General features: G+C 27.3%; 1 protein-coding gene across 1 annotated transcript; it reads right to left on the bottom strand.

Moving 5' to 3' along the window:
* Positions 1–18,892, bottom strand: LOC109598564 (ATP-binding cassette sub-family G member 1). Its single transcript, XM_020014474.2, has 10 exons — positions 18,576–18,892; positions 9,346–9,463; positions 5,188–5,377; positions 4,990–5,135; positions 3,634–3,872; positions 3,446–3,580; positions 3,065–3,388; positions 1,624–1,724; positions 1,409–1,564; positions 1–1,226 (listed from the first exon to the last, which is right to left on the bottom strand). Exons 1-10 carry the CDS (start codon positions 18,781–18,783, stop codon positions 882–884), a joined length of 1,962 nt encoding a protein of 653 aa, XP_019870033.1. The 5' UTR covers positions 18,784–18,892; the 3' UTR covers positions 1–881.
* Between the last annotated feature and the right edge of the window lie 3,899 nt (positions 18,893–22,791).

Here is a 22,791-nt window from a genome sequence, read left to right as displayed (position 1 = left end):
TACCTACAAAAATATTGATATATTTCTATAAATCACAATACAATGTGCAAATATTTAAAGTACTGGGAATGTAACGCAAAATATTCTTAATTAATTCACAATCAATCTCATATTATCCTTATAATTTGTTAAAAAATAAATAGTCCTAAAATTATTTGTCCATTTTTGATCCATAAAAGTCGTCACGATATTTATAAAAACTAACATGATATGTAATAATGGCACAATCGTATAAAAAAAATATTTTTACAAAATACTTTAATGCGTTTTTCTAAAACCATAGCACCAAAATTGCTATGATTCAACGTACAAAATGTAACAATGGACTCACTCAATACAGTGATGTATTATTTATATGTACAAACTAAACGCGATAACACTAAAAAATTCAATTTGATGTGGTTACAATTCTTTCTTTGGTAACTTTATTGCATGATATTTTAACAGTCTATGTGATTATAAAATTGACAAACTTCTTTATAATTCTTTCAGAATGTGTGCTATAACTATGACAAGAGCAAGTTTTCGTCGACAGAGTACCCTGTTTGTTCAATAAAAATTTTTGGCAAATTGATTGTGAGTGAGTGCTACTCGAACGTAATTATAGTACACAGTCTTCAACGTACCCTAAACCTAGTTTTACACATCCAGCTATAAAAGAGATATTTAAAATATATATGTATGCTTTGTTATCACAATGGCTTTTATACCTGAACACATTTTAGTGTATCACACCGTCTTTTTAAGAACCAAGTCATCCGAAAAAGTACAGATAAAACGTACAACAAACACCCAGAAACAAACATTGAACCATTTTCCTGGAAAACCGTGCATGAAACCCTGTGAAGACATTTTTCGGAGGTAGTGAGGTTTGGCCGTATTTACGATCGCTTCATCCGCACCTTGATGATCAGGGCAAAGTACGCCGCCAATCTGATGGCGAAGAAGAGGCTGAGCAGGAATATCACAGCAATGGAATAATGGGAGTCCTGCATGTCCATGTCCTCCAGGAATTTGTTCGGATAGACGAAGTGGCAATAGTCGGCGTTGCAGGGCAGCTTGTCCCTGTTCTCCAACACGGACAGCACGAGACCCTCGAAACCGTAGCGGAGGTAGGATATGTGGAAGAGCCAGCGCATGTACGGGTGCGCGTCGTGCAGCTGGACAAAGAAGCCGGAGAATATTGTGAAGGGTAGGAAACACAATGGTCCGAATATTACCCCATTCTGTAAACAAACCATTGAATGAGTGAGTAATCAAATATATCTTAATCGAAATTTAATATTTTTATTTATAAACATCTATATAAATCAAGCTTTTTGGGCAAAATTTGTTGGAAGAGTTTTTTAACTCTTAAAGTTAAAATCTTTATTTTACATTAAAGAGGGTAAAACCGCTATATTATTACCTTTATGTCCATGCAAGCTCCTATCAAAAGGCCGAAACTTTGAGCAACCAAAGATATTAATATGCATATGAATATGTAAGATAATATTCGTTGGATTTCATAAGGCTGCTGTGTCAAGAAGTAAGTAACGAGACTGTATATTAATGTAGCTGCAACCTGAAAAAATATGATCAATTAATTTATTTGATGAGAAGTTTCAATATTCATTATTTTACCTGAATTGGAATGTCTGCTAATGATATAGCAAGGTAATATGATTTCAAGGAGTACCATTTGTTGAAATGTTCTCTTGTTATTATGGGTACCTCGGATGGAACTAGAAATTATTTTAATATTTTAATACATTTTAGTACATATAATGGCGTAAATTTAATAAATACAGGAAATAACACTAAAATATGTTGTAACTTAACTTGTGCATAGGCAACCCGGATTTAAAGCGATCATTTTGGTTATGATCTTCAATAACGAATAAAAAGTAAATAAAATAAATTAATTTAATTCATTTTAATTAAGGAACATATGATAATATGAAAATAATTTTAAAAATTAGTAATTCTTGTCTTCTGAAGATAATTATGAATACATTTTTTGGAATGATGTATAAAAATTTTAAATTATCTGTCCAACTCCAAATTAAACAATTATAATCTTGTTTAGTATGTGCAGTTTTTGTATATTATAAAAAAGCCTTTCCAATAATTTTTCCAAAAATGTTCATAAATTGTTTCAGTAACAGAATTATTACTTACTGGAGTTTGAACATATTTTTGAAACTTTTAGAAACTATTAAATTAACTAACTAGTTTTCCAAATTAACTTTAACTTTCTTTAAACATTTAAACAGAAATATCACAAAAACGGTTGTGATAATCAAAATTAACTAATAGTACCTTTTTTCTAAATTTTACTTAATATTTTTAAAAAATAAGAGAAAAAGAAGTGAGAAAAAGAGGGGAACCACCAGAATCTATCTATTGAATCTATTGTATTGAATTATAGGTAGAAAGGTGGAAAATTTACTGTAAGATTGGTACATTAATCACAATGATCACTATATTCCCAGGTTTTTACTTTTTTAATGAAATATCAATTTGGCATGGAAAAAAATGTGGAATATTTTATTAACATTAATTCGTGGATGTAGTGGCTTACGTCGAATGTCAACACCACCTTGAATGCGGAATTTACACAGAATAATCGAAACAGAACTGAGTAATATTTAATGTTTTTGCCAAGTCACATTGCGTTTGGTCACTTTCACAAATTTCAACTACTCTTTTCCTATATGTTTAGTACCGTTACAACAGATATGAAAAATCCCAGGAGTAAAAATCCACTTCTTAAAAATATTCCATACTATTCTCCACCACTATGTTTGTATGTATGTATTTTAGTATAATACATAGTAAATTTAAACTAGATCAAAGTTATTGAAAAATGAGAATTTCTGAGGTATGTTCCATATGTTTAAACTTATTGCAAATTTTATTATAACTAATTTCTAATTTGAATATAATTTGGCGATCTCCCATATTCATATTTTATATTTAAAATATAACTTTATTATATTTAGTACATTAATTGTAAGCCAAAATTTTCAATGAGGATGCATTTTTATTATTGTTGGATAACTAATCAAATAAATATACTTACAAGTAGTAGTGACACAATTGAAGGCGGTCAACATGAGAAACATGACGGAGAAAAATATGAAATTAAAGTTATTGAGCATATTCGAAGCGTCGATTCCGATGCCATAATATAAAATCCCTATGACGAGGGCGATGCCGGTGTGTGTGCCCAATCTCGAGTAAGTTAGCGTCCTGTCGCGACTCAATATCAAAAACGTCCTCTTTAACAACACGTACAACTGATACAGAAACGACGTAGGATACTGGTTGTAGGCTTTCACAAATTTGGGCGGAATTATTGGAGGCGCGTTCACCGGTGTTATCCTTCCGGATTCCATAATTTTTTCTGTGGGCGATGAAAATGCGATTAGGGAAATGGTTTTGGTGGACGCCGGTGTCTTACCTATGTGTTCCACGGACTGGAACTGCAGCGAATTCCTTTGCTTCTTCCTCCAGTCACTGTTCATTCCGTTGTCGGACTTATTGGACAGAATTCCCAAGTAGTCATCTCCGTACTCTCCGGACGCAACTTCCAATACTAAAAACCACAAGTTACTAAACGAGCTCTAAACAACCGCCGCGACAACATACAATAATCGGCGGGGTTGTGATAGGAGGGACATCTGAGGTTGACTTCTTCGAGGTAAGGAAGCAGACCCTTGATGGAGCCTTGGTAGAGGCACTTTCCGGTAGCCAGGACGTAGAGGTGGTCGAACATCTCGAATAACATTGCACTTGGTTGATGGATTGTACATATCACAGTTCTGCCGGTTGCTGCTATTTGCTTCAGCAGCATTATGCATTGTTTGGATGTCAGGCTGTCCAAACCACTATAAAAAATTAATGATTAAAATTATAATAATGTTAATATTAATTATAACATTAGGAATAATTTTTTGTGTATCTTTGTTTCATATATTTTAGTTTCTTATTATAAACTAAACTTATTAAACTTTTAATTCATATTTTTTATTCTCAGTTTAATATTTTTGTCAAATATGCAATTAGGAATTAATATTAATTGTTTTTAAATTCTAATTCACATAAATGAATTATGATATAAAATTCACGAAATAATTCGACTTGAACCATTTAAAAAAGAGAAATAGATCTTGTGGTTTGCAATTTATAGAATAATTGTGATTATTACAATCAACGGATTTCTAACACGAATATTACCTAAATTAATCACGACATGAAAGGGTCAACCTTAGTATAAATTCATCATCGGTAAATTGCGAGGTCGAATTAATGGAGCATTTAAATAAAGAAATGTTTTAAATAAATAATGCACGAATTTTTAAATTTAAAATCCATTAATGTTGTAATTTTAACAATCATTATGCGGTTGGATGAGTCGACGACTGAGTTATATTAATGCGCCCCAAGGTTTAAAGGGTATTATTGTTATTCAAATGATATCCTTATCTGAAACAAATCATCAGTTTTTGCATAACAAAAGAACTTTTGTTAAATTTTGTATACGGATAAATTACTATTTAACATACATTTTGTAATTATTTATTTGGTTTATTTTTTTCTATTTTACATACAGTACATTTGAAAATTTTTAAGTTTTTTCATTTTTTGTTGTTTTTAAACTTTTAAGCAATTACATATTAAATTTAAAATAATTATTATATACAAGTAATACAATAAGTTTTAAATTAAGTTATTTATATTGTAAATAATAATAAATTAATATTTGATAACTATATATTATATATTTATTATATTTACTAAATAAATTATTAAATATGATATGAAAATCATATTACATTTCTATACTGTATAATTTTAGTTACATAGCAAAATATTACCAAACTTAGTCAATATTTGTAATAAAAAATTATGTAATTAAAAAAGCAAACAAAATGTTTTGATTTACATGGTAAAATAATTCATAATTATAAGATGGAATCTTTCTTATAAACTAATATTGTATACCTTGTTGGTTCATCGAAGAACATAACTTGCGGATTCTTGAGAAGTTCCAGCGCAATGGACAACCTCTTCTTTTGTCCACCAGACAAAGCTTGAGTCTTCACGCCCCTCTGTTCCCATAATCCAATCGATTCTAAAATTTCCTTCGCCTAAAACATCATAGATAATAAAAACAATAAATTTAGATGTGTCATCACTCACCCTTTGTTGTTTTTCTTTGTGATTGTAACTAGAGGACATTTTCAAGTTGGCGGCCACCGACATTGCCTCGTTCACGGTTAACAACGGTTGGAGGCTGTCGTCCTGCATTATGTAGCAGGATTGTTTTCTGAACGAGCTTTCATCTCTCAACTCGTCGTTAACGAGTAGTTTGCCAACCACCCCTTTTGTTCTGAGAAAATATGTAAAATTAATTTTAAATCTGTGCTTATTTGTTGCAATTAAATGTTTATAAATGGTGAAGAACGTTCATGAAAACGTTCAATTAAGAAGTGCCCAACAAAATTATATAATGTATAATAATAGTTATAAATGTTTGAATTGATTCCGATTCCTCTTCTTTTATGCTCATTATATCTTCCATTTTCTAACCTTGATGAAAAGGAAATACAATTTCAATTCTTGTATTTAAGCTTAGCTGGTTCAAATAATCATTTGGATTAATATGATGAAAGTAGTTGAAATAATAGACAAGTAGACAGTTGTATTAAATTAAATTCCTATGGAAGAACTCTTCTTTAGGGCAGAAACATTAAAGAAATAATAGAATTAATTTAAATACTGTATTTATGTTTTAGCAATTTCCTCTCTTGGAATTTGAAATAAGTGTTTATTTATTAGAAGATTATGAACAATTAATATCAGATAATGATAGATTGGATTCGTCCGAACAATTAAGCTCTCATTTCCACGAACCGTCAATAAAATTGCTGATCCAGCCAATAATCACTTTAATTCTCTTTTTCTTCTAAAACCATTACGTTTAACCGGAAACATCTTGGCGAGTAAACCTGTTATCGGATACAAGAAACAGTTCGCTGACTAATGCTTATGTTTGCTCACCGTTTTTTATCCCAGAAACGGGGACAAAGGACGAACATAAGTTGAGTGCAAGCGCACTCATTTGCGGTGCGAATGTACTCGACGAAATCGATACGCCGCCTTGGTCTCGGTGCATGTGTACTCGATTCGTTGCAGGATTTACCTGCTTATTTTCTGCTGACGGAATTGAAAGGCGAGTTCATGCTTCTCAGCCCAACAATTCACTTTGTTGTGGGATTACATAAGACGGTAATTCACCGATTTAAATGAACGTGTTAAGACCAGAACTTGGAACGCATTCGCACAAATTTCACTCTGGGTATCACCAAACAGTTTTGTGTCACAATGAGTCATAGAGGTTTTTATACTTTTGGCACTAATTAGCATTTTGGCACTTGCTGGGATGTTCACCGTTCTTAATGCGGACCACAACTGACAATTCTGACTTAAAATGCATTTAATAGATCTGTATCTGTTATCGATATAAATGTTAGACAGAGATACTTTCATTGTCGTTTATCTATAAATTGAGTAATACTGTTTAATTAAATATTCCTAGTTAAAGGGAACAAAAATTGTTACTAAATAAAAATTGAACAAAATCTTATTGAACAATCATGTGGGTGAAAGAATTTTTAATTTAATAATAATGGTATTTCAGAAAGATTTTAATAATTATTCGGAAGAATTTATTTAAATTTAATTTAAGACAATTAAGGGAAAACATATGTAATGTATTTAAATATAATCTAATTAAAAACAATCTAATTAAAAAGAAAAAATATTTTCAGGAACAACGAATATACATTAGAAATTAATGACAAATATCATCAAATTAAACCTCGACGATATTCACTACGGGAAAAAAATTGTGTAGTTTTGTCATGAGCAATGAAAGATCATAATGAAAAAAGTTTCTGTAATTTTGTCCACTGTAAAATATATAAGTACGTAATTTTTTAAAGAATAAAATTAGTTAAAGCAGATTCGAATAGTATAACTTATATTATTAATATATTTTAATATGTTGTTATAATTATGTCCACTACTGTATATATGAAATTAATATTATTTTTGAATTGTATGAAAAATTTTAATCTTTCAAAGTAAAAATGTAATTTGTTTATTTTTATATTAAACAATAAATATTTTATTCAAATGTGGTATATATAATTAAATGAAGAATAAATTTACATTATAATAAATATATATAAAGAAAATATAAAAATCTCATTTATCTATCGTTATATTAAACAGTATATTTTTAAATAAAAAAGAAAAAAGGAATATATACACAAGAAAAATGAATAATGATATTTATCAACGATTTTAATAATTAACATTTAAAATTAAGCAATTAAAAGAAACAATAACAATATTAATATATTCATCGTAATGTTCTTTATTCGTTTACTTTCCAATAGAAATTGAAATAACCTGATTTTTTATTTAATTACTAAATAATGACCTTACACGAATTCTTACGTTTCTTTATATATATATGAGCTAATAATTTTCGAGTAATGTTTTCATTTATATAAAACATCCATTCATTGACTATAAGAATATTTTAATGATGTGCAATTATGTTTGTATAAATTATGGTTAATAATAAACGCCATTACATTAATAATTATAATAAAAATGTCGATTTGCGCATTTAGAAAATTACTGGATGCAATTGAGAAATCAGTTAGTATGAAAATAGTTGGATTTCACAAACTCTTGTTGATTTTTTTTTGTTAATCCACTGTTTTTATAAGATAAAGTTGAACGTCAAATATTTAAATAGAATAATACAAATTCTAAATATAAAAATTGATTTAATTAACGCTGAAATGGTTTTGTCTTTATTTCATTTAGCAAGAGTTAATTTATCACCAAATCGTTGACCCACGTATAATTTATTTCGTATTTGATAAGAGAGACTGTCTATTTTACTTTGCAACGTTGCTCCGTAAAATTTAAAATCAGTGTGTGATGTTCCGTAAGTGTAATGTGTATGTATGTATATGTGTATGTAAAAATACGTCCAATTTCAGTATGCAGCCTAAGTATGACTGAAGATGCATCAACAGTCAAAATTACAGTTAATATTTTCAATGTACAGAATGTATGTTTTCCGTACAGATAAATTAAGTTTTATCAGATAATACATTAATGCGAAGCAACATGTAGTAAAAATGTCAGGAACCTAAATTTATTGTTTCAGTTTAATCGCATCACAACATTTTTATAAAATTGTACAATACAACCAATACATTGCATTGTAATTTAGTTTACTCATACACCGAGAAATTTCCTAAACTGTTCCATTAAAAAAACGCTTAATACTTCATTAGTGTCTAAAAGCATTTCCGGGATTTATTTCTAAACTACATATTTCAACCAACCAATTTTAACCACAAAGCATCAAAACAATTATCCATGTACATAATTATTTCCTCCTGGCTCGTATTCGTAATTATCTGACACGTTTTTCGTATCAGCCATTGTTTGAAACCAGTTTCAATTAACTATAATTAGACACAGACGATACCCTAAAAAATGTCATTATATGCCTCATTATGTTAATTTTGATGGTAATTTAAAAAAAGTCTAATTGTCACTTGTTTATATTCAAATTTGTAATTAATATTAAATTTATGAAATTTATTTATTTAAAAGGATTTTCACGTCAACAAGAAATGAATAATTATTTAGCATATAACAGGAAACCAGTTAAATAAATAAAATATTATACATATCCCATTGAAATTGATAAAAAACTACAAAAAATATAAAGTATTATATATAAATAATTTAATTTAAAATTATATAGTTATTACAGTTTAAATAGTTGTCAAAACGTTATTCTAATGCAATTGATAATATATGTAATGCTGTACTATATGTTTATGATTATATTAAATTGTGATTGATTGATCATATCATAAATAATTATTTAGTTAAATAATAATATTAATTGATATACAACCCACTTTAAGCACTTAAATTACTGGTATTAATAATTTTGATGATTTCTGTTTATCTTACTGTACATTTTTACAATCATTATGATTTTGTAAAATTCACATTAATTTAAATTTGTTATAATTTGCATGTTATCCAACTTATACAAATATGTTTTAAATATCATTTAATAACTAATTATTTATTAATAAAAAATTTGCTTATGAATTATAAATATCTAACCAAATAAAAGAATACCACATATCTGAGTAATTTGCAAAAATCCTAAACCTGCATTATCTGTTTACCTATTTCAATTGAATGTAAATACTTACACAAACCGACATATGAATTGTTTAAACTTACATGTATCCTGCTAGAATGTTCATTAAGGTGGACTTCCCCGACCCCGACGGGCCCATAATCGCCGTCAATTCTCCAGCGTTGAACTCCCCATTGATCCCCTTCAGAATTTGACGATGTTCTGCAACAATGTTTACAACCTATTGTTAAAACGAGATTTAAAATGTCTATTTTGTTGTGTTGTTGATAAAAGCCAGGTGTTCTAATTAAGTATTCAATTAATTTGTTTGAACAGGTGTGATAACCTGCTGATTGTGTATTGACAATGAAGCCTAATCCAATTTTCAATTATAGTTAAAAACTGTCGTTGACTGAAGTTTAGTTGTTTTTGAAACAACTTTGCTACGCGGTTATTGCCATTTGCTGTTGCTAATTAAAGACACGACGGATTAGTTATCTTAAAATCTTATCTTGCATTTAAATTGTATTTTAATTGTTTTTGTTGGATTTAAAAAACTGCCATGTACTTTTGTCTGATATTTGGCGCCCCCAAGCAAACTACACGGGCTGTTATTTTGTCATTATCGTAATCATCGAATCAACTGTAATATGTAAATACAGTGTAATTTATAATGTAATGGTTAAAGTGTGTTCAATTGATATTACAATTAAATTTTTGCAAGGGTTCGGTACAAATGAACTAAAAACTTATTCGACGTGCGGAAATTTTGTTGCGTTACGTCGACGACGTGGAACAAGAAATAATTAAATTTACAATGTAAACGAGTACGTAAAATGAATTTCAATAAATGTATCACATTTTGTAAGTTAGTTTGTGGACAGGTTAATTTTTACGAGAGGGAAATTAAAATATTTAATACATAATTTAACTACATTTTAATTAAACTTAGGCAATTAAAATGTATTAATACATTTAATTGTAGAAGTATTTAAAAAGTTATAACTCACTAAAAATGCAATAAATATTTATTGCAAACTTTTGCTAAAACAATACAATAAAATAAATTAAATATTATAGGTAATGTTAAGCAACTAAGGTTTAAAAGTTATTTTAATATAATATAACCAGATTTAATTAAACATTTTTTTAATAATTTTGTAGAAGATTTAGAAAATATTAGCAAAAATTTCCATTAATACGTTCAAAGACAAAGCAACAATTATTTACCAAATATGTACTATAAAATTTTAATAAATAAGTCACCAAATTTTTTGTTTTTAATTAATTTAAAAGATTTGAAAAGATAACAAAATGATGATACAATAGATAAAATAATATAAAAAAAATCATAATCTGATAATTAATTAAAATTAAAAATAATGTGATGGAAGCCAGAAATAAAAATATTATTAGCGGAATTAAGCACCCTTTAAAATGGGTATGTAGTAATTGCGTGGAAAAATAAAAAGTCATGTTCTTTTTATGAATATATTTGTTTAATCAAATGTTCTGTTGAAACAGTCCAAAATAGCACAATTAACACAACATTATAATTAATAATTTTTGAATTGATGCTGTAATGGAGATACTCTTGTTCTTGTAATTTGTTTAATATAACATAATTTGATACATATATTCAAAACAAAAAAAATAATGTAGAGAGCTTTTAGCAAACAATTTGCCAATCCTTTTTAAAGGAAAAATGGATCAAAACAATACTAATATGAATATTGGCTTCGTTTGTTTGCATACATCGATTTAGCAGCACACTAATGGGGTCAAGCTGTTCACTTTGTTTCGACGCCGCAGGAAACTGTTCGAACTGTACACTCCGTGTTTTATCTTCGTCAGTTAGTTGCGTTGTGGGCATTTCTCACAAACCGTCATTGGACTCGTAATTAAGTCCATTATCTGCTTCGATAAAAGTCAGAAATCTGACTAATTTTTGGACACTCGAACTTTACATCCTTAGATTAATCTGTCTAATTTCTAGACTAATTTCTGTCCTATCTGTGACCATCTAAATATTTGTCTCGATTATTGTTTCCTGGGTTTAAAATTATTGAAGCACACTGTTCGATTCAATATCTGAGAAGTCGAGTTCAGACAGTAATTGTATAATTTTTTTTTTAATTTGAAAATAACCAGTTTAATTAAAATGTAATTGCAAATCAGACCTGTTTATTTATTGTGTGCTACAGGAACATCAAGGTTGAAAATATTTATTATTTATTTGCTATTCAGGGTGCGTACTAATTATAATATATAAAAAATGAAGAGTCAATGAAACAAAGAATTTACTAATATCAATAAACAAATGTAATATTTATTATTTTTATTTAACATATAGAACTATATATATAATATTTACTGAGTAGAAGATAAATAAGAAAGAATTAACAACGATTTTAATTATTCAGTGAATATTAATTAAGACACATAAAATATGATGAAATAATAATAGTAATTGATATTAAGGGTTTCTAACAATATTTATTATAGATATAATATTTATAAGCGTTGTAACCTTCAAAATAGATGAAAAGATAAATACATATTTAATTATTATTTTTTTTTTAATTCATAGTTAATCAATGTTTAGGAGTATTTTTAAACTTTTTTTAACATTTATTTATGTTTTTATAATTTAAAATAATAAATAAAAAATGATTTTTAAAATGTTTTAATAGTTTATAGATAATAATAAAATAATTAAATATTAAAATTTTTTCGTTTTTAAATGGTTGTGACTTTCTTTATATTTTAAACATAAAATTCAATTATGATGTGAGGAGGTATTTCTTTAACAGTACGTACCGACTTGGTGGTGATAAATAATCTGAACCTTAATGCTGAGCGTTACATTTTGGTCATTCTAGAAGAACATGTCATGCAATATGTCCCTTTTGTAGATCCAAATTTTTTACTAATGCAGGATAATGCACAACCACATACAGCCCTTGTTGTCCCGACATTATCTTGCTGACGTTGTGATTAATGTTATGGCCTGACCAGCTCCTAGTCCTGACCTTAACCCAATTGAACATATCTGGGACATTCTTGGGAAACGTTTGAAGCACCATCCTGAATAACTTAGAGAGTGTGGAGCATGTTCTATTTGAAATTTGAGAGAATTTGAACCAAAATGAAATTCGAACCCAGATTTTGAGCATGATCAGATGATGTGAGGCTGTCACTCATAGTAGTGGTGGAAATACCCCATATTAAATTCAAATTTTTACTTTTTATAAACATCAAATTTTATTAATTTTTAATTTTTTAGAAAAACAATATTTTTTAAGATTTTTTGTTACAATTATAAATATAAATAAATGTTCATTTTTCCCGTTTTCAGAAAATGTTAATCATAATCAATTAATATTGGTGTGGTGCATTAATTTGTTGAAACAATGTATAAGAAAAGAATATAGTAGTTCACATCAAATAAAAGGGTTAAGGCTAAAATATTTAATAATGAAAAAAATATATTATTCTATTTGATATATTTTGATTATCATATTATCAAGTTCCGTCATTGAAACGTGAGACATTGACAAATGTCATAAGATTATAAAAATTAGACAGACTGATTATAATTATATTTATATGAGGAACTCGGTTAAAAAATGATATGAGATTCCCTACGCGAATAATCAATGGTATTGACCCGAAGTGAATTTTTATCTCTTGACAATAATATCAATTAGATAAAACATAATCTATTACTTCAACCAATTCTAAACGCCGTAAGTAGATTGAAATAATTAGCCATCCGTCGTAACTCACGGTTGTGCAACGATAAAAGGCGCCAAAATTTCCGACCGACTCGATTGTCGTGCACGTCTAATAATAGCTAATGCCAAATCTCAACCTGAATAACAATTTCATTTCCTCCAAGTTCAAAGGCCAGGCTGGTAACGCTTTAAATGGGGTCAATTCACGATGGCCGGGTCTGATGTTTACGAACATTCGGCCGGTGGAAGTAAAAAGCGAATGGTAATGGCGTTAGTATTTAGATTATCCTCGTTTTCCGTTTACATGCCCGGTTTGTTTGAATTTTGCGGCCTTGGTTCGAACGCAAGATATGCGTAAGTAAGATCGAGGAACAGCAACGACTTGTTGGCGGTAGGTGAACCGGTAAGGCGGTCAGATTTTGCAACTGAATTGGTAAAAACTGGTCGCCGCTGTTCACATGTGTGTGCCAAATTTTATTAAAAACGCTCAAGAATTATTCCTGCACGAGCTGATGCCATGAAAACTGAGACATTTGCTCTTTGGTTCTGTCAATTGACCTTTTAAATTTTTCGTTAATTCACTTCGGTCTTCACGAAAAGGTGTAAGCAGGATATAAAATATGCGAATTTTTTTTATTTTTTTTTTGATGAATTATTTAATGAAATTATCCATTTAATGATTATTAAATTTACAGAAATCTTTTTGGATGTAGTACTTTTTTTTTTTTGAGATTCATTTCATTTTCTGTTAAAACCAATACAATTCTACAAATTGTTTTGTAAATATTTTGTTAAACACACTTGAAGTCTGATAACTTCAGCTCAAAAAAAAAAGTTTCATATTGAGGCCGTATCTTAATACCATTCTAAATTTTGCAGATAAGAATAATTGTGCGTCTTACCTTATTTATAAGGAGTGTTTTCTACATTTTTGTAGATCGTTAAAAATACAATATATCAAAAATAGATTTATTACTAAAATAAAATTGTTACATTCTTATAAATTTTAATGCAGATATCTAATTATTAAAATTTACTGAAATTAAATAAATAATAATAAAAGTTGTATATATTTAAAGTAGAAAAACTTGTTTACCCCTAAAATTTGGTATTTTTTAATTTAAAAAATTTTATTACTTTTTGGATTATATAGAAATTAACAAAAAAGAAAAAAAGTTTCTAATTTTAATGATGATTTATAAGTAAATTAATAATTAAAAAAGTTAACTCTTAACTGTCTTAACCATTAAATAAAAAATTACAAATTAAATATTAATTTATTTATTCATAAATCTGAAAGTTTATTAGAATCAAATAAAAAAATTAAAATTAATCTTTTTGAATTATAAAACTTCGAATATTTTTTAAAATCTGTTTAAGTTTTTATATTTTCTTCATTTTTATCAAAATCTTTGAATTGGCAATTTTTTATTATAATTTATAATAAAAGTACTATTTGTAAATTAATAAACAATATAATTATTAAAATTTACTGAAATTAAATAAATAATAATAAAAGTTATATGTATTTAAAGTAGAAAAACTTGTTTACCCTAAAATTTGGTATTTTTTAATTTAAAAAATTTTATTATTTTTTGGATTATATAGAAATTAACAAAAAATAAAAAAAAAACAAAAGTTTCTAATTTTAATGATGATTTATAAGTAAATTAATAATTAAAAAATCAACTCGTAACTCTCTTAACCATTAAATAAAAAATATAAATTAAATATTAGTTTATTTATTCATAAATCTGAAAGTTTATTAGAATCAATTAAACAAAAAATTAAAATTAATCTTTTTGAATTATAAAACTTCGTCGTTTTTTAAAATCTGTTTAAATTTTTATATTTCCTTCATTTTTATTAAAATCTTTGAATTGGCAATTTTTTAATTATAATTTATAGTAAAAGTACTATTTGTAAATTACTATAAGAAGTTTTATAATATTTATAATGTATGTATATTTTTATATACCATTATAAATTATTAATTTTTTGAATAATTTAATTTAAACATAAACATTATGGATGATTCAAATGTATTTTTAGAATTATAAAAGTTAACTTATATTACAAATTTTAGTTTTTGAGAATTTTATTAGATTAATTTATTTCTTTACTAGTTAAACAATTTTTTGTTTTTATTTATTTAATTCTGAAATTTTTGGAATTATAAAACTATATTATTTGTTATTAACTAAAGAATTCCAAACGACACTAAAAATTTCTTCCAAATTTGTTTAAATCTCTAAATTTGATTGATTTCTTACTAGAACTGTAAGTCATTGAACATTTAAAAATTTAATTTGTACAATTAATATTTATTATTCATAAATATTACAAATTTTTAAATATAATTTTTTTTGAATAGTTTAATTTAAAAATATATAATATATAATTAATATTTATTATTTTTAAACATTTATAAATGCAATTTTATAGAAATTTTCTTTTTCTTTTTTCAATTTTTAAAAATTTTATAACATCAAGATCAACTTTCCAAACAAAACTATTGTAGTACAACCAATTTCAAGAAGAATTTTTTTAAATATCTTACCGAGTACTATAATTTCCTATTTTAGGACCAATTAAATTTTTACATCATTTATATTTAATACATGTTTTATTACATTTTCGGAAATATTTAACAACTGGTTTTTTCCAAAGAAATAATAAATTGTTTATTAAATCATTGACATAAACCTTCAAATACTCATAATAAACTTATAAAGTATTTAATGTGTGTAATAAATATAATTAGGACATCTATAATTTACATTTAAATATCAACAAACAAGTATACGCACTTTGGTCTATGGCCATGAAATTCGTGTTCGTACAAAACCAAAATGAGTTCAGATATAAGGAAACTCATGAACCAGTTGGTAATTATCGAACTACCAGTTTCCATGAGACTATAAGACGATGAGAAAGAAATAAATGTGGTGTTCAACACGCACGTGACAGTCAAACAATATAGAGGAAACTGTTGAGGAATGTCGTACGACGCAATAATCTCTTTGTGGGAGATATGTTTGGAAAAATGCTTTGTTCCTAACACCAGTATACGTTGCCACCAATATAATAATTCATTAAACTGCGGTACGCGATATGACATAGATGTTATGTAGGGCGGATGTTTATCAAAAATGATTAACTGATAAGTTTTGTTTGGTCTATTCACTAAATTAATTTAGAACTCTTTTATAATCTAATTTAGTATGTGCGTAAGTGGATGGTTTGCACAGTTGTATGTACGGAAGTGCAAGACAAGTAGTGTCTTGCTGATTGTCGTTCATTAACATTCAGATAAATTTGTTGGTATATCGCTTTGTGTAATCTTTACTGAACAGAAAGTAAAGGTCAAAAGTGATGCCTAAAATTATGTTGTGTTATAAAGCTGTTAGGAGTTAGAAATTATTTGATTTACATATTGTTTCACAACAAATGAGTGAGAAGAATCCACTTGGTGTTACCCATATCAAATTCCATTTCCTGTCATCCTGTGTCCTTCGAGAAAATCTAACGCCATATTAATTATAATATATTTGAATTAATGAAATTAGGTTTTTTCAGTGTGTAAAGAGAACAGAACTCTTTCATTGTTATTATATACCGGATGGTTTGAATATTTTTAATAAACAAAAATAATAAAATTGGATGAAACACATTTATAGACTTTTATTTTCAACATTTAACAAATATTGTTAATTGTTATGTTTAAAAACCCTTATTAAGAATAACTGATATTACTGTATTTTAAAACATATAATTCTAGATAATATTTATTATTTAATGAGTACTTAATTATATAAAAATAAATTAATTACATATTTACACATTAAATTTTATTTATAAACAACATTAATTGATGGATTAATTGTTGGTCACTAAATAAATATCAATTAGGTATTATTTTTAATCGAACATTTTACTAACAAATTAGTTTTAAAAATAGGGAATTAAGCCTTTTATAACTTTTTATTGTACTATTGTTCAATTAAGTTAAAGGTTAAAATAAATTTTAAACACTTAGGGAAATTAATTTTTTTATATAAATTGATAACCTTTTATAATCAAATTTGAACAGTTTGAACACAAAATTCTTGTTCTTTAAAAATATATTAATAACATATTTACTAAATATAATTTTATTCGTAGAAACTTGATAGATTAATTGAGAAAATTATTGACCAGGAAATTAATATTAATTAATATTTAACTGAAAAAGCTAGTTGAGAATTAGCAAAATATTCTTTGTAGTATATTATCTTTATTGTTGCTCAGTGAAGTTAAAGGTTAACATAAATATATTTATAAACTATAAAAATTATAAAAACTTTACTTCTCTTAAATAATTTAAACATTTTTTCTGCATACATGTGTCTAATCATACATATAATTAATTAATAAATGGTTTAAAATAAATAGTGTTAATATTCTAAGGAATTACTAATGTAAAATTAGATTGGCAAAGCTATTTTATTTAATTATTTTAAAAGAAACAATTGTAGTAAAGTTATATACATTTTAACAATATTGTATATTGAATTTGCTTTCTTAAAGAATACAAAAAGATTTTAAGAATTTTCTGTGTGACTTATTTAATTTTTTTGATATCCTTGATTATTTACAAATTAATTAAAATTTATATTATAAATATTCTAATTTAATTTTTACTTCAATATTTTGTAGAATTTCTGCCATTCCTGAAATATATTTTAATATCTAACTCTTACCAATTCTTAATTGTTATCTGTGAGTACATATTTAGTTGTAACATTTTATTTCACAATAACATAATATTTAATTAATATGCTTCTAAGAATAAAATAATTTACGAGATAAAAAAATAAATAAATAGTAATAATATACACATGTCATAAATGATAAGCAACCATAACTTTTGTTTGAATTAATGTAAGTTTAGATTCTAAACATAACAAGATTGAACAAGATTTAATTTGGTGGAAGTGAACTGAATTAAAATTAAACTGAAATTGAAGAATTAAATTATACAAATTTCATCTGGGAAAATGAAAATTCAATGAGTTCTGACTGATATTTGCTGAGAAACGTCTCACTTTTATCCCCAGGAATTTTTAAAACAAAAAGTTATTAATTGATCATTGGCTTCGATATCAACAACATCCACATGACCCAGATAAAATATAAATACACATTGTTCATCCATCTTAAACCAACAAAGGCGTATGATCCCCTATATATGTTCGGTTCAAAATCAAAACAGACAATGGGAACGAAGGAATTTACCACCCACATAAACAGCAACCCCTTCCCGTGAGGCTGCGAACGGTATCCCAGGCAACCGGCAACAACGCGTGCACACTCAAACCGAAGAGTGGATACGTTGACCCTCCACGCGTTTCACTTTCACGTTTCAGAATCAGCTGAGTTTCGTTTTGTTGATAAACAAAACGCGCTCGCAGCTCGAGGCTGTACGGCGACGCAACGTGGGGACCACCACAACAAAGACCATTGTCAAACACAATCTTACATTTTGTTAAGGGACGACCCAATTAATTATGTTAATTAAGACGATCAGTTTTCTTTGTTTTCGTATTAAAACTTACTTCGCCTGAAAATGCCCTCGGTCACCGAATAGCTGAGGTCCTGAAAGGCCACATTCACTGAACCCTCGGGCTGTCCGAACTTCACGCACTCATTTTCCGGTATTGTCAACAGTTCGATTCTCTGCGAGTCGGGCCGTTTGTTTTTCAGTCTGGAAACGTTGTTCGGAGCCGAGGCCGTATCCATCGCGCTGAAAGACAGCTCTGCCATCAACTGCGGTCCCGTAAGCACTCGGTCGGCCACACGCTCAGCCCCACTACCGCATCGGTGTCTCTGTTTCTGGCTAGTATCGTACTCCTTTTATCTATCGCTGGTTCAAAACTATTTCGATGTTTTGTGGTATACCAATCGACTCTGTCACAGTGGATCCGCACCTGAGACTGCTCTATTATCTTCATTATTGTGTCTGATAAGGGAATCTTATCTTCTTATTGATGCAGCTATTCCAGTTGTTGATGTGATAAGGATATTAGATTTAGTTAAATTAAACATGTTTTTCCGCAACATAATGGAAAGATTAGTTAGACTTAATTAGAACTTTGTCTAGCCATGCATAATTTTAATCAATATTAGTGATACTTTTTAAAAAGTTGTCTATCAGTACATATAGATACTCCATAACATGAATCATACTGATGAGGAATTATTCTCTGTTCAACTTGACCCTTAGTTACTACGCAAAACAATTGGTTGATAGAACACACATGTGTGTTAAAAAGTCCAAATTGTGTCTAAAATTACAATTTAAATAAGTTAATTGTCTTTGTTATCGGGTCAAAGATTTTATCTGCTGCAGATTAATTAAAATTATTTCCAGTATTAATAATTTCAATTGGTTATTAAATTTTTTAAAATTTTGGTATTTATTTAATTAATTGTTTTTCGAAACAAAGAAAATTGAAATTGCTATTAAATTATTAGTCATTTCATTTTAATATCTCAATAAAACAATAACGTTTAATAATACGAAACTGTATAAAAATAGATTGACAAAATTAATTTTATTGAATAATAAAAGTATAGTCGTCAGAGTAGTTAAGTATTAATACTTAATGATTTATTCCAATAAAAGTATGAATAATTCTACTGATAATGTATAAAATTTGTTTCATTATCTCGGGGAATCACAGACTACTATCAAATTTAATATTTATTTAAATTTAAAAAAAATCTGTAATATTACCTGTAATTTTTAATTAATAAAAAACAAAATAGATTTTAACAACAATTCTATTTATTTAATTTTTTATTTGTCTAAAATTATTATCAAATAATTGCTAATCATTTTTAATTATTATATTTTTAAAGAAATTATTTAGTCTAATATTAAATTATAAATAAATTTAATGTACACTTTTGAATTATATGTTCAATGTTTGCTTTTTATTATTTTTCACTAATCTTTTGAATTCACTCGCTTGGTCTATACCAACAAAAAAGTTTTTTGAATTACTTAAGTAAATTGCTGATAATAATATATTTTAGAATTAAAATTTCAAACGTAGATATTATTCCAAGAACTAATTAATCTAACAATAAAATTACGTAATTTAGTTTACTAATGATATTTTCATGTTCTATAATTTCATCAACAATAAATTAGGCAGTGATAATTTAAGTGGTTTTGGGAAATTTATAATCTACCGAAAGTTTTAGAAAAATTAAAACTCAAATGGGATTGAAGTACTAATTTAAATATAAAATATATTCTTTAAACTGAAGTTGTTTTAATTTAAATCTTATCTTTTATATATGTTTATATTGTTACTAATATTTACTTTTAATGTACATAGGTAAATAAATAATCTTAACAAACAAATAAAGATACCAATTGAGAAGTAAAAATAGTAACATTTTTTATTACATCCAATACATTAATTAAATTAGTGTCTATTGCAATTGTATTAACCAACAAATGTATGAAATTTTTTCATCTTATTAAATAATAGCATTATTTAACAATTTATGACTGCATTGGCGCATGAATTATTATTATAATACATGCGTCAGAAGAAAATTACTGTTGGTCAGGACCGGATTTCGGAGGGGGCCAGCAGGAACAAACCCGGCAGTGTTCACCAACCAGAGGTCTGTATCAAATCGACAAGATACTTTTTTACGGATTTTCAATGTTGAAATTACAATAGAACACCTGAAAAAGTTTTGGGGCCCAGACCGATAATAGATTCTAAATCAGGACCTGCTAATTTTCGTGTTAATCCATACATTTTACTCTTTGTAACCTTTTTTATTACCGAAATGTAAGAGGAACAATATAAATTTTGTATTCAAGGTTTTCCATACATCGTCATTAATATTGTTTCAATCAATCAAGCACCGTCATGAGGTGGCAATAGCAAAAATCATAATAACGTGGCGTGGATTAAATGACACTTGATAATTATAATATTATTTAATAAACGCACATCAACAGTCTTTAATGGTTTAATAGCAATTATAAAATCGGCCCACGACGAGGCTAAAAGTCAATCGGCCAAATGAAACATGGGAATGTTCGAAATAGCGGCAATTAATGAAAAGGCATAGCCAGACAGGAATAAAAATCGTCTGCATCGCTGTCACATAAGAGAAACAGGCGAGAATTCAACACATACGTACAAATATTGTTAAACTTCTGGCTTATGTTGAACAACTATTGTTTATTTGAACGAGTAACGGGCATAATTAATTTGATTTAGTAATTATACCGACAATAAGTGATTTAAGAATTATCAATTTGTGTCCAAAGTGTTAATATTTGTAAAACAATATTTTATTTTCATAAATTTAAACAAAAAATGTTTTGCCTTAAATCAATCAATGTAGAAGAATTTTAAATTGAAATATATTGAAATTTATTTATTTATTTTACTTTCCCATCGTCTAAATACTCCTCTCCGGGCACCAATCTGAAGATCATAACCAAAAGTCAGACGTACATGAAAACTCATATATGGATGACAAAGAGACATATATACGAGGCATACATGGATTTACTGAACCAGAAGAAAGGCAAGCAAAGATGCCAGACCCCTATCAACTGGGTTTGGAAGAACAAGGACAATCACAGGAAGATCGGAGATCTTTCTGGGAATGGATTGGAATTGCTGTTGGATCCGTTAGCTTGCCTGCCACTGGTTTGTGGAGTGAAACTGAGTCACAGGACCATGACAAGGTGGATCCATCCTGGAGCTTTTTCTAGGGATATTTAAAGGAAGCACAAAATGTAAGTTAACTGCGAGAACGGGTCACAATGACTGTCTGTAATCTGCGTCTCCGGGAACAAAAACAGCAAGGAGGCGACGAAACTGGATAAGACAGGCCCAAGTTTGCTTGCAGGTCAATGGAGAAAACTTTTAACAGCTTTTGTAGAGTAAGGTTTGTTACAAAATCCCAATATCTGGTTAAAAAATTTCGGTTTGGTAAAAAACACCCTGTATATTTATTTAAAATAAATTTAAAATTTTTAGTTGTACAGACAGACATTAAAAAAATATTTATTTAAAGTATTTAAAGATATTTAACTAATTTAATTATCTAATTTATTTTAATAAATTTAGATTGTTGAAGTTATTAAAACCATTTTTATAAAAATAAAATATAAAATAATAAGTTTAATTAGTAATTTAAAAGTTTCTAAAAAAATTGAAATTAGTAAATTTTAATATATTATATTTTAAGTTTTAGTTGTGAAATATTTTATATTAATCTGTATTTCTGACAGTGAAGAAATAGTATAGATAAATTTGTAGAATACATGTGCATATTTACGTTTCGAATATGCTTTTATTCCTTGTGTAACAAATGTTGACTCTTTGCAATAATTTTGTAAGCCAAGATTATTTGAAATAATATATATGTAGAATTATGTATAACAAATATTTTATAAATATATAAATTGTAAAAAGATAAGATAATTTTTTTGAATAGTATTTTACTGAACTATTGATTTTGATGATAAGGAATACGTTATTATACCATAACTACAATATATACGATATTGAGACACGTGTGATAAATTGATTGTCAGTTAAATATATTTGTCAGCAACGTTTGTATTTTAGTGTGCAATTGAAACAAAATTTTATCTTATAAAAATTAAAAAGAAAAAAAGGTCTGCCTCTTTTATTTAGAAGTTTGTTCAGTATAAATCAGAAAAGTGATAAAAATACATTATTTTGTATAATTCTTTAAATCAAATTACTTAGATCAATTCAA

This window comes from Aethina tumida, chromosome 7 (genome assembly GCF_024364675.1).
Source record: "Aethina tumida isolate Nest 87 chromosome 7, icAetTumi1.1, whole genome shotgun sequence".
NCBI classification, from domain to species: domain Eukaryota; kingdom Metazoa; phylum Arthropoda; class Insecta; order Coleoptera; family Nitidulidae; genus Aethina; species Aethina tumida.
The sequence above is the reverse complement of the archived record's forward strand: the minus strand, read 5'-3'. Positions and strand labels throughout refer to the sequence as shown.